General features: G+C 39.4%; 1 protein-coding gene and 1 long non-coding RNA gene across 20 annotated transcripts in view; both read left to right on the top strand.

The window, feature by feature from the left end:
- KLHL32 (kelch like family member 32) overlaps positions 1–13,894 on the top strand; it is a 209,616-nt gene that overhangs the window by 74,142 nt on the left and 121,580 nt on the right. For 17 of the 19 annotated variants that reach the window (XM_081530359.1, XM_081530365.1, XM_081530372.1 and 14 more), the window contains one exon: positions 13,603–13,710. The exons of the other annotated variants lie outside the window; for them this stretch is intronic. In XM_081530359.1, the coding sequence (XP_081386485.1) occupies positions 13,603–13,710 (108 nt within the window). The remainder of the gene's footprint in view (positions 1–13,602; positions 13,711–13,894) is intronic. 19 annotated transcript variants of the gene reach the window in all.
- On the top strand, positions 267–9,556 carry LOC145521616 (uncharacterized). The gene is made up of 2 exons (XR_014065540.1): positions 267–3,054; positions 9,151–9,556. It is a non-coding gene; the product is annotated as an uncharacterized LOC145521616 (long non-coding RNA).

The raw sequence follows: 13,894 nt of genomic DNA, 5'->3' as shown, positions 1-13,894 counted from the left end.
TAGAGATTGAGTATTGATTAGAGACAGATGTATAGAGGGACATGATATAAAAGATAGCTGATCATGTGAATCTGATGAGTTGGTGAAAGAATTATTGGAATCTATAGATAAGCCCTGATTCTGTTTATCATTTTTACAAAAAAAAAAAACTGGTTCAAAATGAATTGTCCACACTGTGGGATGATCCAGCTGCTTGCTGAATCAATTGCTTTTAATTAGCTTATCTGATGTTGATTGGATTTTGGGCCTGCATGCCTGGATAGGAATCCAGGATTGAATTATCAGTTTTCTTCTCATTTAGAGAGATGTGACTCTGAAGTGATGAGACAGATTTTCATATCAAATCATTCATATCACTTTAAAAATTATACATCTGTGCATATATATTTTCATAGGATTAAAAGAAGTTCTCCATTTACTTTTGAAAGTAATTGAGCTCTTGCAGATTATTCTTAAACTATTTTCCTCCCATTTTGTGAGATGTAGAGACTTTGCATGTAGCCTACATCGACAAAGCATCAAATGTATTTGCAGAAGGAGTGAACTTGAGCATATGCGATGACCCAAACACTTTATATTAAACTGGCCTGTTCTGCCTTGCATCAGGAAGGTTCCAGTGAAGTGGTTGCCTGGCAACTAATGGAGTTAGAGAAAACTGTGTGTTAACTGCTGGGCCTCTTGCTCTCCTCTGTGTGAATGCTTAACAAGGGGAGAGTGGCTTCAGTGTGTATTGCCTGATTCACAGCTGTCAAACCAAAGCGGTGAATAAAAGGAAAGATTGAAAAGAGATGGCACAGCTGGACTGGGTGCCTGTATTTATAGTCTTACATGTCTTCTTTTATGTGAGCATGTTGGAGAAAAAGATATTAAGGGAGGACTTTGAAAATCAAAGAGGAACTGTTGAAATTTGGGGTTAAATTTTTAAGAACAATCATTAACTTACATTGAGTTTTTAAAGAGTAGACTAAAAAGTGATAATTGAGGTGTTCCCACGCTATTATCTCAACATTCTTAAAAAATGTTCTGTATAGAGAAGAGGTAAAGCATTTTATATGAGGATGTCATGAATTTTAGGACAGAAACTGTGTTTTAGTGATTGTACATATGCATACTCTAAGGTACAGGGCTGGTACATCTGCTCCTGCTCCCTTTCTATCCGTATGACAGACATAATAACTAGATCCTAGTTGTTCTCACTTGAGCCTGGATGGGGCCTCACAGCTCTCAACAGGACTCCACCAGCCACTACCAATATTATTCTGGGCAGGCAAGAAACTACTTTGGCGTTGTTTTTTTTGTTTTGTTTTTTTTTGGCATTTTTTTTTAAGTTGAAGTATAGTTGATTTACAATATTATGTTAGTTTCAGGTATATAGCATAGTGATTCAGTGTTTTTGCAGATCATACTCCATTATAGGTTATTATACGATGATAGTTATAATTCCCAGTGCTATACAGTATATCCTTATTGCTTGTCTAATTTTTATATAAAGTGGTTTGTATATGTTAATCCCATACCTCTAGTTTGTCCATTTCCCCTTCTCTCTACCCTTTGGTAACTACTAGTTTGTTTTCTATATCTGTGAGTCTGTTTTGCATATACAGTCATTTATATTATTTTTTAAATTCCATGTATCAGTGACACCATACAGTGTTTTGTTTGTCTGTTCAACTTATTTAACTAAGCATAATACTCTCTAGGTGCATCCGTGTTGCTGTAAATATCAGCATTTCATTCTTTTTAATGGCTGAGTAATATTCCATTCCATTCCACACACTTATATACCACATCTTCTTAGTCCAGTTGTCTGTTAATGGGCACTTGGTTATTTCCTTGTCTTGGCTGTTGTACATAGTGCTGCTATAAACATTGAGATGCATGTATCTTTTTGAATTAGTGTTTTTGTTTTTTTCCATATATATATTCTGGAGTGGAATTCCTGGATCATATGGTAGTCCTGTTTTTAGTTTTTGAGGAAACTCCATACTGTTTTCTATAGTGGTTGCCCCAATTTAAATTCTAATCAGCAGTGTACAAGATTTCCCTTTTCTCTAAGTCCTCGCCAACACTTGTTGTTTGTAGACTTGTTGATAATAGCCATTCTGATAGGTGTGAGGTGATATCTCACTGTTGTTTTGATTTGCATTTCTCTAATAATTAGCAATCTTGAACATCTTTTCATGTGCCTATTAACCATCTATATATCTTCTATGGAGAAATGTCTCTTCATGTCTTTTGCCCATTTTTTGCTTGGGTTGCCTTGCCATTCTTTATGGCAAATTGAAAATCCTTAAAAGGTTCTACTTTTGAATTCTATAAAAATGACTCTGAGGGATTTGTGTCAATAGTAACTTTGGGGTGGCCACCCAAAATTCCTCCTCAGGAAAATATAAGAAGGAAATGGACCAGAGAAAGTCAACTGAAGTAATTAGGAATAGGAAGGTAAAGTGATGGATTTGGTTGAAGACTCCTACCACTGCTACCACCTAAGAACATGGGATGATTTACTCTTTGTAAGGCCTTGTTCTTGGAACTGTGGCTCTGTCCTTAACTAAGCAGTAACTTCCCCTCCCTTCACCTTAAATCTTGAGATCAGTTCTTGTTTTTGAGAATTTGAACTCCAGTCTCCTGCCTGGATTGCAGGATTTCTAGCATTGACCTTGAGCACTAAGATATTATGACCCAGATAATATGGAGTAGATGCTGTTTCCAGTAGACTTAAGAGCTGTTATCACATATTGGAAAGGCCAGTAAGCAGAAATGAAAGTGAATTTATTGACTTTCTACTAAGACTAAGGGGAGAAAGTTGTCAGGGGGGTGACTATGATTCAATATTCTGAAAGTATTGCTAATGCTTTGCATTCTCCTGTGAAGTATTGGGGCTTCCCTGATAGCTCAGTTGGTAAAGAATCTGCCTGCAATGCAGGAGACCCCAGTTCAATTCCTGGGTTGGAAAGATCTGCTGGAGAAGGGATAGGCTACCCCCTCCAGCATTCTTGGGCTTTGCTTGTGACTCAGCTGGTAAAGAATGCATCTATAGTGCAGGAGACCTTGGTTCGATCCCTGGATTGGGAAGATCCCCTGGAGAAGGGAAGTATTGAGTGTCTCAGGACTTCAAATATTCAGATAGGCGAGGAGGGTTGAACGGGTAGAGTACTGACCACAGCTATGTCTTTCAGACTCTGAAGTGCATGTGGGTTACTAGGGGCTCATGTTAAAGTGCAGCTTTCCATCCAGTAGGTGTGGGTGGACCTGAGATTCTGCATTTCTATTAAGTTCTCTTTGATGCCAGTACTGCTGGCCTAGGGACCACATGCTGAGCAGCGAGAGGCCAGTGATCTCTAAAGTACCCTCCAATTTTAAAATTCCATTTACAGGAAAAAAAAAAAAAGCTAGAGTTTTACTTATGATACCTAAGACACATACTGTGCAGCTCTGATAAGCCACATCAGAGCCCCTTCTGTGTCTTACTCACAGAATTCTCCCTTAATACCTATTATATTTTAATCAACACAGAATCTCTCAGTCTGCCTCCTCAGTAGCTCCACCTCTTCCTTTTCTCTTAAGGCTTTCAAACTTGTCTGATATTACAGCCCTCTAAAAATTTCCTTTCTTCATAACTACTTCCCCTGATTCATGCAGACTCTATTTCACATCTGCATGGTCACTCCTTCATGTGGACCCCAAATTCTGCTTTTTAGGACAGCTGTCAGTGTAATTACAAAATGTAATCCAGGTTTGGTCTTAGTTCTTGTGTCCTTAGTAAATTTTGAAAGACAGGATTGTGCCACTGTCTGCCATGTGAAGACAGACCAAAAAGGTCTCTGGGTAGGAAAGATTCATACAATAATAGGTTATCAAGTTTACTCAATAAGGAAGAGTAAAAGTGCCGTCCCTAAGTATCTGAAAGACATGTAAAAAGAATGAGTTTCTTTACGTGGTGGATAGTGAAGTGCTGAAATCCCATACCGATGGGATACAACCATAGACTAGAAGATACCAGAGGGCTTCCCTGGTGGCTCAGCAGTTAAGACTCTGCCTGCTGATGCAGGAGACGTGGGTTCGATCCCTGGGTCAGGAAGATCCGCTGGAGAAGGAAATGGCAACCTACTCCAGCATTCTTGCCTGGAAAATCCCACAGACAGAGGAAGCCTGATGAGCTGTAGTCTTTGGGGTCCCCAGAGTCGGACATGACTTTGCAACTACACAACAAGAAAGAGGATAACATCAGAGGCATTAAAGGAATGAGGGATCTGAAAGGGTGACCCAAGGCTAAAACCAGATGTGTGGGTGTCCTTTTCCAGGGTATCTAACTGGTGACAAAGATAAATATAACCTGACTTCATGATGGGCCAACAGTTTCTGGTTTTCATGTGTACTGTCTCTTTGGCTAAGCAAAGAACAACTTGATTTGTGTCCTTTTTCCACTCCATTCTCCCTCAGCGGAACCAAGTAGTTGAAACATCTATGAGGAGGAGAGTTCTAAGGAGAAGTAGGATAAACCATAATCATGGTGGTTTTGAAGGGCTCAGTATCACCATGTAGTTAATTTAAGATGTAACGTGCCAAGAGCAAAGCTGTGAAACACAGTTAGATTCTTGGAGTAAACAAGCTATGTATTTGAAGGTGTTGGGAAAATCAATATGTTTCACAATTTTTATCATATAAGGTGGATTTTTCCTTTACATGGTTAAGGTGAGGGAAAACTGGTATTTCAGAAATAAATTCACCTTTTTTCTGTCTGATTATATTTATAGTAATATTATTTTACCGTTTTCATTTGTTCTGACATTTTATTCTCTGAGAGTATTACTATGTTGTTTGAGAGAGAATTTTAAAAAGCCATAAATGTACAGAGAGGAAAAAACACTCCAACCAGACATCCCCACTCTTTCAGGCCATTAAGCTCCTCAAATGGCTTGGATTGCTTTTGCATTTGTGAGATAAAAAAAGGTAAATAGTCCAGTTTGAAACTATGGTCAAGACCCTTCTATCCTTAAAATCAAGGAAATGGGCTATTGCGGTTAATTGAACAGTCTCATCAACTGAGATTTACTACCTGTTTTATATGTGAGGTATAACCAAAATGCAATAAAGGATAATCACCATTAACACTAAATTGAGCAAAATGTAATCTTTGTTGACTCAGAGGTTAGTTCCTATCTCTGTAATGCCTCATGACCATTGTAAACATCACTAATTACATAATATATAAAAGGCTTTGAGGATCAGGCTGGGTCTGCCACAGTCTTTGCGAATTGCTCTTTTCTATACCTCCCTTAGACATGTTTACTTTTATTTATCTCTCACAAAAGGTAAGAGTTGAATGTGCCCCAAACAATCCAGTTATTTCATTTGTAAAATCATTCGTGTTCCTGATAAAATGAGAATTTTCACGATACATCTTGCTCCTATCCGGTGCAACTCCAAAGCTACATGTAGCTTGCCAGGTAAAGAGATCATATTTCACCAACCAAGTGCCTAACTTAAGTCTATCATCTGTCATTCTACTTATCTTTGAGGATGTAGTAGAATTGCCATCGGTCAGTTTTGGAGCATAATGTCCCAAGTCCCAACCTAAAATTGGTTGTAGCTCATCTTGTGACTGCATGACAACTAATGTGACCCAAGGAAACTTAATTCATGTACTATGATTTTAGGACTCAATTCGTGTCATTTCCGTGTGAATTACAGAAGGAATGACACACTATAAATCCACAGCTCTATCTGTGGTAGGCACTTCAAGTGGATTGCATTCTCACAAACTGGGTTTTCCATTAGAAAGATTTGTGGTGGTTGCAGCACATGATCCGCCAAGAGTAAGCTGTGATGACTGTAAATCTCAGCCTGGCCAAGGCTCTCCCAAAGACAAAACAGTGTGAACCAAGAAAGAGTCTGTGCAGTGTTTTCCTGTTTCTAAGCAGAGGCCTCCCATGCTTTGGCAGAATGTTGTGGCTTGATAGAGGACATTGCCATATGTTCTTACTTTTTTCTAAATGTCTAGCTTTGAACTAATTTGGTAGATACTCTTTCTCTTTAACTTTTGGTACTTTTTTTATCCCAGGGTCTAAAATACCTTATATCCAGAAATTCTTTCTTATGTCGAATTATTTTTGTTTATGATGATGTAGAAGAGCTGGTCATTATCTGAAGTTGAATTTTTAGAGTTTGTCAGGGCATTCATTCATTCACTCATTCATTGCCCTGTATTTATTACACGCATGTAATGCTCGGATCCAGGGGTTCCATGGTGGAGAAGGCAAATATGGTGCTCACTTTTATGCACATCACAGTTTAACTTTTCAGTAAGTTTGATGCTACAAAATAACACCCTTGGTCTCATCACCTCTTCTGCTACCGAAGGAGACTCTGTTCTTCCCCATGGGCTCTAGCAGGTCTCCAGACATTTTTACCAAGCTTAAGCAGCCTAGGCGGCTGGCATTTCACTGTGTCAGATGGCTGGGTTCTTCCTCATTTGATGTTATCCAATGAGGTACTTCCTAATTGAGGTGCCTAGTAAATTTATTAAACTCACGACATTGACTTTGATTCTTTAGTTCCCTTTTTAAAAAAATTGATTTATTTATTTTTGGCTGCGCTGGGTCTTTGCTGCTATGTGCAGACTTTCTCTAGTTGCGCCAAGTAGGGGCTACTCTTCATTGAGGCGTGCAGGCTTCTCATTGCGGTGGCATCTTTTGTTTCTGAGCACGAGCTCTAGGTGAGCAGACTCAGTAGTTGCGGCACACAGGCCTAGCTGCCCCACAGCATGTGGACTCTTCCTGGACCAGGGATCAAACCCACGTCCCCTGCATTGGCAGGCAAATTGTTAACCACTGGACCACCAGGGAAGGCCCCTTTTTTTACCTCTTAATTAATGAGCTTTGCTGATTTTTAAAAATGATGTGTTGTTTGTAACATTAAGTTTCTAAGACCAAATGATATGATATCAGGATGGAAGTTAGGTGTTTTTAGAAACGGAGGTGATGGTTTGTATGATGGAGTCAGTCCTTAAAGTAGCGTGTAGGCGTATGTGGTGAATGTGAAATCCTGTGGCCAGACATAGGAATTTTGAATGAAATTGTCATTAGGAAAGTCTTTGAGAGGAATGGATTTGGGCAGAGGGTAGGTGGAGGAGGCTGTTTCTTAGCTCTGGATTAGAAATAAGAGTTTCTATTTATTGAGCATCTACTCTGTGCCAGGGGTTATGCTTGACGTTAAGCATAATTGTATCTAAACATCAAGTCAAGCCTGTGAGGTTGGTATTGTCCCCATGTACAGATAACAGCCTGAAGTTTAGAGAAGTTAACAAATTATCCAAAGGTCATCTGTTCAAGGTAAATAGCCTCCATGACCAAGTAGGTTATAGAACCAGGATATGAATCACATGTATCTTCCTGCACAACATATAACCTTAAAAATATGAGAGTTTTCAAAAGACAGTTGTTAGAAATACACAGGTAACACATGTTCATGATAATGATCCAAATAATATTATATGTGAATGGAGTAAAATAGTAGTTCCTTCCTTCCCTCTATAGTTATACTCTATAGTATAACCACAGTGACCAATTTGGTGTTGCTTTGTTGCTTATACAAACATGTAACATTTTTTAGGGGTTATATTCTTTCCCCAACTCTGCCAAGCCAGATTTCAGATTCATCGCTCACAAGTCTCTGGTTGAGGATGGAAACCTGTTCTATGCAATATTGTCTTGGTTGCTTTTGAATGACCCTTATGAAAACAGATTCAAAAAACTCCCTTGACAGGTTGTTTTGTTATTTAAACCTTAGTCTGAAAAGGAACATTTTCCATTTCATTAACCCAGATAATTTTTTTGCAGATTGAGTCATTTCTGTCCTGCTTTGTTTATGGGTTGATGGAGAGCAGCTGGTTACCATATCAGGTGCAATTACAACTTGGAAACCTGAAAAAATCAAATTAATGTGGGGAATATTAAAAACTGAAACACTCATCTAATGTAAAAAAAAGGACACTGAAAACAGCTGAAATTTCTTTCAGTTTCTTTTAAAAGAAGCTATAAGAAATGTAGAAACAAATTTAGAATTACACAGATTGAAAGTTTTGTATTGTAACCTATGCTTTTTAATTTTTAAATTTCCGATCTTCTACAAATGCCTAAGCAGAATCCACTTAACATTAAGTCTTTCCTATGAGCATTTTTATCTATAGCCATACTTGATTTAAAAAATAAAACAAAACGAAACAAAAAATTCTCAGAACTGATACTTCTGATATGTCAATCCTTTTAACCAGAGGATACATAGGATAAGCTTCGTTCTATTTCATTGTCATCATAAAGTATAAATAATTTCACTAAGAGCTTGCCATATATCAGGTACTCTACTGAATACTTTATATGTACTATTATATAATCTTCAAGTTCATGAATGGGTACAATTTTCAGCCCCATTTTTCAGGTAAGAAAACTGAATCATAGAGAGGGTATGTGTTTGTCGAGTCACTTGTGATTGTTCAAACTTTTGGTTACAAGTTTGCTGTTTATCACTGTCCTTCGCCTATCCACGTATTATGTAATTTCACCTCTAGTGTTCTTAACCTATGCATGGTACCTTTATTGCCAATGGCATCAGTGGGAAGTCAGATCAATTCACTAACTCACCAAGTTGTCAAATTTGCCATATTGACCATTCACCTTTGACAATTTCTAAACAAATATTAGATTTCATTTATTCATAATAAAGTAAATTTTTGAAAGTTAAATATATTCTGAATGTTTGCTATTTAATCTTACAAATACAGTTGCATATGCTACATGTTACATACTCCCAATGTCTTTAGGACACTTTGAATGTTATTTTTTATTTCCTCACATTGTAAGCATTTAAAACATTCTTTAAAAAATTTCTCAAATGGTAAGAGAACAGTAATTTTGTATTTCTAACAAGTTATAATGTTAACTATAAGTTATCAAAGAGAATCTTATCATTATGAAACTTACAACTCTACTGTGTGAAATAGAAATGAGGACCTCAAGAAAGAATGTTGTTGTTTAGTCACTAAATTGTGTCTACTCTTTTGCAATCCCATGGACTATAGCCTGCCAGGCTCCTCTCTCCATGGGATTTCCAAGCAAAAATACTGGAGTGGGTTGCCATTTCCTTCTCCAGGGGTTCTTCCCATCCCAGGGATCAAACCCACCTCTCCTGCATTGGCAGACAGATTCTTTACCACCCCCCAGAAAGAATAATGGACCATCAATTAAATCCACTCATCCCATATATATTAATTTAAAACATAAAAAATTGTGAAAATCAAAAATGAATTTGTCAGAATAAAATATTGCTATAATATGAATATTAATCCACTGGCAAAACAAAAAAATCACTTTTTAAAATGAAAAATATTTAGTATGAACTTAAATAGTACTCGCATGTTCAGTAATTTGCTTAAAAGTCTCATACAACTCACTGAAAGCTTGTATACTCAAAGATATGGCTTATTACAGGGGATACAAATTAGAACCTTTGTCTGAGGAGGCCTTACAAATAGCTATGAAAAGAAGAGAAGCGAAAAGCAAAGGAGAAAAGGAAAGATATACCCAGGAAAGATATACCCATTTGAATGCAGAGTTCCAAAGAATAGCAAGGAGAGATAAGAAAGTCTTCCTCAGCGATCAATGCAAAGAAATAGAGGAAAATAATAGAATGAGAAAGACTACAGATCTCTTCAAGAAAATGAGAGATACCAAGGGAACATTTCATGCAAAGATGGGCTCAATAAAGGACAGAAATGGTATGGACCTAACAGAAGCAGAAGATACTAAGAAGAGGTGGCAAGAATACACAGAAGAACTATACAAAAAAGATCTTCACGACCCAGATAATCACAATGGTATGATCACTCACCTAGAGCCAGACATCTTGGAATACAAAGTCAAGGGGGCCTTAGGGAACATCCCTAGGAACAAAGCTAGTGGAGGTGATGGAATTCCAGTTGAGCTATTTCAAATCCTAAAAGATGATGCTGTGAAGGTGTTACACTCAATATGCCAGCAAATTTGAAAAACTCAGCAGTGGCCACAGGACTGAAAAAGGTCAGTTTTCATTCCAATCCCAAAGAAAGGCAATGCCAAAGAATGCTCAAACTACTGCACAATTGCACTCATCTCACATGCTAGTCAAGTAATGTTCAAAATTCTCCAAGCCAGGCTTCAATAGTACGTGAACTGTGAACTTCCAGATGTTCAAGCTGGATTTAGAAAAAGCAGAGGAACCAGAGATCAAATTGCCAACATCCGTTGGATTATCAAAAAAGCAAGAAAGTTCCAGAAAAACATCTATTTCTGCTTTATTGACTATGCTAAAGCCTTTGACTGTGTGGATCACCACAAACTGTGGAAAATTCTGAAAGAGATGGGAATACCAGACCACCTCACCTGCCTCTTGAGAAATCTGTATGCATGTCGGGAAGCAACATTTAGCACTGGACATGGAACAACAGATTGGTTCCAGATAGGGAAAGGAGTACATCAAGGCTGTATATTGTCACTGTGCTTATTTAACTTATATGCAGAGTACATCGTGAGAAACGCTGGGCTGGAGGAAGCACAAGCTGGAATCAAGATTGCCTGGAGAAATATCAGTAACCTCAGATATGCAGATGACACCACCCCTGTGGCAGAAAGCAAAGAAAAACTAAAGAGCCTCTTGATGAAAGTGAAAGAGGAGAGTGAAAAAGTTGGCTTAAAGCTCAACATTCAGAAAACTAAGATCATGGCATCTGGTCCCTTCATTTCATGGTAAATAGATGGGGAAACAGTGAGAGAGTTTATTTTTTGGGGCTCCAAAATCACTGCAGATGGTAACTGCAGCCATGAAATTAAAAGATGCTTGCTCCTTGGAAGAAACGTTATGACCAACCTACACAGCATATTAAAAAGCAGAGACATTACTTTGCCAACAAAGGTCCATCTAGGCAAGGCTATGATTTTTCCAGTAGTCATGCATGGATGTGAGACTTGGAGTATAAAGAAAGCTGAGCCTATTATACAGAGTGAAATAAGCCAGAAAGAAAAACACCAATACAGTATACTAATGCATATATATGGAATTTAATAAATCGGTAAAGATAACCCTGTATGCAAGACAGCAAGAGACACATGTAAAGAACAGTATTTTGGACTCTATGGGGGAGGGGGAGAGCAGGATGATATGGGCGAATGGCATTGAAGCACGTAAATTATCATATGTGAAACGAATCGCCAGTCCAGGATTGATGCATGATACAGGGTGCTTGGGGCTGGTGCACCAGGATGACCCAGAGGGATGGGATGGGGAGAGAGGTGGGAGAGGGGTTCTGGAAGGGGAACACATGTACACCCATGGCAGATTCATGTCAATGTATGGCAAAACCAGTACAATATTGCAAAGTAAAAAAATAGATAAATAAATTAATTTAAAAAAAAAAAAAGAAAGCTGAGCGCCTAAGAATTGATGCTTTTGAACTGTGGTGTTGGAGAGGACTTTTGAGAGTCCCTTGGACTGCAAGGAGATCTAACCAGTCCATCCTAAAGGAAATCAGTCCTGAATATTTATTGGAAGGACTGATGTTGAAGCTGAAACTCCAATACTTTGGCCACCTGATGCGAAGGACTGACTCATTTGGAAAGACCTTAATGCTGGGAAAGATTGAAGGCAGGAGGAGACGGGGACAACAGAGGATGAGATAGTTGGATGGCATCACTGACTCAACGGACATGAGTTTGAGTAAACTCCGGGAGTTGTTGATGGACAGGGAGGCCTGGCGTGGTGCAGTTCATGGGGTCGCAAAGAGTCGGACATGATTGAGCAACTGAACTGAACAAATCAGAACCAGCCAAGGGAAGAGACTCAAAGGGCAGAGTCCAGAAGGGGACCCAATGTGGAGCATCTGGCCCTCCTCCACCTGTGAAGTCCTAGCCTTTCCCACTCTTGACAAGGCTCTGTGACAATATGCGCAGGGGACTGCCAACCAGGGAAGCTCTCTCAAGTTTTTGATGTCCAGAGGTTTTATTGGTGCTTACTCACAGTCATGCTGTGTGGCTGAACTTTCATCTCTAGCCTCTCCTGGAGGTCAGACTACTACCTTTGATCTCTTGCTCCTCTGGAGGTCACAGCTGATACAGTATGAACCAAAGCTCCTGTCATAAATCATGTTGTTAGACTATCAGTGGCCATAGCCCCAGAGAACAGAGATGTTCCCTTCAGGCAGTATATTCTTAGGCCTGGAGAGGTCCTTTGGATAAGGTTAATTCTTCACTATATAGATGTACAGTTTTCTAAGTAGTGTATTTCATCATCAGTGGTCCAAAATAGAATATTCTCTTTATTATCTGTTAAGTCGAACTTGTTATAGGTGTACAAATTAGTGGTTTTCATTTTTAAATTTTTATTTATTTATTTTTGGTCGTACTACGTGACTTATTGGATCTTAGTTCCCTGACCAGGGATCGAACCCATGCCCTCGGCAGTGAAAGTACAGAGTCTTAACCACTGGGCTGCCAGGAAATTCCTGCATTTTTTAAAATTTCAAAGTTTTCATTTGACAAACTGATTTTCAATCAGTTGGCCATTTGGAGAACTGGTTTGGGGGCAGATTGATTTTCACTGAATATCTTAAGACAGTGGTTCTCAGATTCTGGTAAGCATCGGAGTCACTTGGATGGCCTATTACAACCTGGGTTACTGGTAGCCCGCCAGGCTCCTCTGTCCATGGGATTTCCCAAGCGAGAATCCTGGAATGGGTTGCCATTTCCTTCTCCAGGTGTAGGTTGCTGCTGCTGCTAAGTCACTTCAGTCGTGCCTGACTCTGTGCGACCCCATGGACGGCAGCCCACCAGTCTCTTCTGTCCCTGGGATTCTCCAGGCAAGAACACTGGAGTGGGTTGCCATTTCCTTCTCCAACATATTCATGCACGCTAAGTCGCTTCAGTCATGTCCGACTCTGTATGACCCTATGGACAGCAGCCCACCAGGCCCCTCTGTCCACGGGATTCTCTAGGGAAGAACATGAGTGGGTTGCCATTTCCTTCTCCAAGGTCTAGGTTGGAGCCCCATAAATTTATACTCTAAGGAGTTCCCAGGAGATACTAATGTTGCTGACCCAGGGGCCACACTTGGAGAACCACTGGAATAGAGTGTGTGATGTATGTCAGGTGTGAGGAAAGAGATGTGTCACTGAAATGAGGCCGGGAAAAAAAGGCAGAGAAGTCAGGAAACAAGGCACTACTTTCCGTGTCCTGTTGGCAAGAACGTTTGGGAATGCTCCCGATTTCAGGTTAGCTCTGGGACCTCAGGATGGAGATAATGAGTTCAGGGAGAAAGCCTGAACCCAAGTCACCCCCCAGAGAACAGCTGTGGGATTCAGTGCTACTCTGTGTATGAGAAATGCAGAGCCCTTCGTTGTTACTATGACCGGACGCCAGAGTGATTTGCAGTGGCTTGTTTGAAGGAAGCCTTGTAGAAGCATTTCAGAAACCAAAATCAATCTTTAACTTGTTTCTTTCTTAGTTTCTCTCGGACTTCTTTGTGTTCCCTTGCTTTTTAAGTCCTGTAACTGTCTTCTTTTCTCTCCTACCTCAGGCCATGTTCAGTCTTTGTATGGTGGAAAGTGGTGCTGACGAGGTGAATTTACACGGTGTGACCAGTCTTGGCTTAAAGCAGGCTCTGGAGTTTGCATACACAGGACAGGTATGGTACCAAATGTCACCGAGAGGCTTAACTTCACATGACCAGAGGAGATTATCCTTGAGGAATGAGGTCTAGTTATTTTTATTGTTACTCATGTCAATGTTAAAAAAAAGTTTTGCCTCTACTTAATAACTAAAATAATAGAAAGGTAAGTAGAACACTTTGATTTTAAATATGACCCAGG

The sequence above is a fragment of the Giraffa tippelskirchi genome, chromosome 9 (assembly GCF_054371585.1).
Source record: "Giraffa tippelskirchi isolate mGirTip1 chromosome 9, T2T-mGirTip1v1.2.pri, whole genome shotgun sequence".
Lineage (NCBI taxonomy): Eukaryota > Metazoa > Chordata > Mammalia > Artiodactyla > Giraffidae > Giraffa > Giraffa tippelskirchi.
The sequence above is the reverse complement of the archived record's forward strand: the minus strand, read 5'-3'. Positions and strand labels throughout refer to the sequence as shown.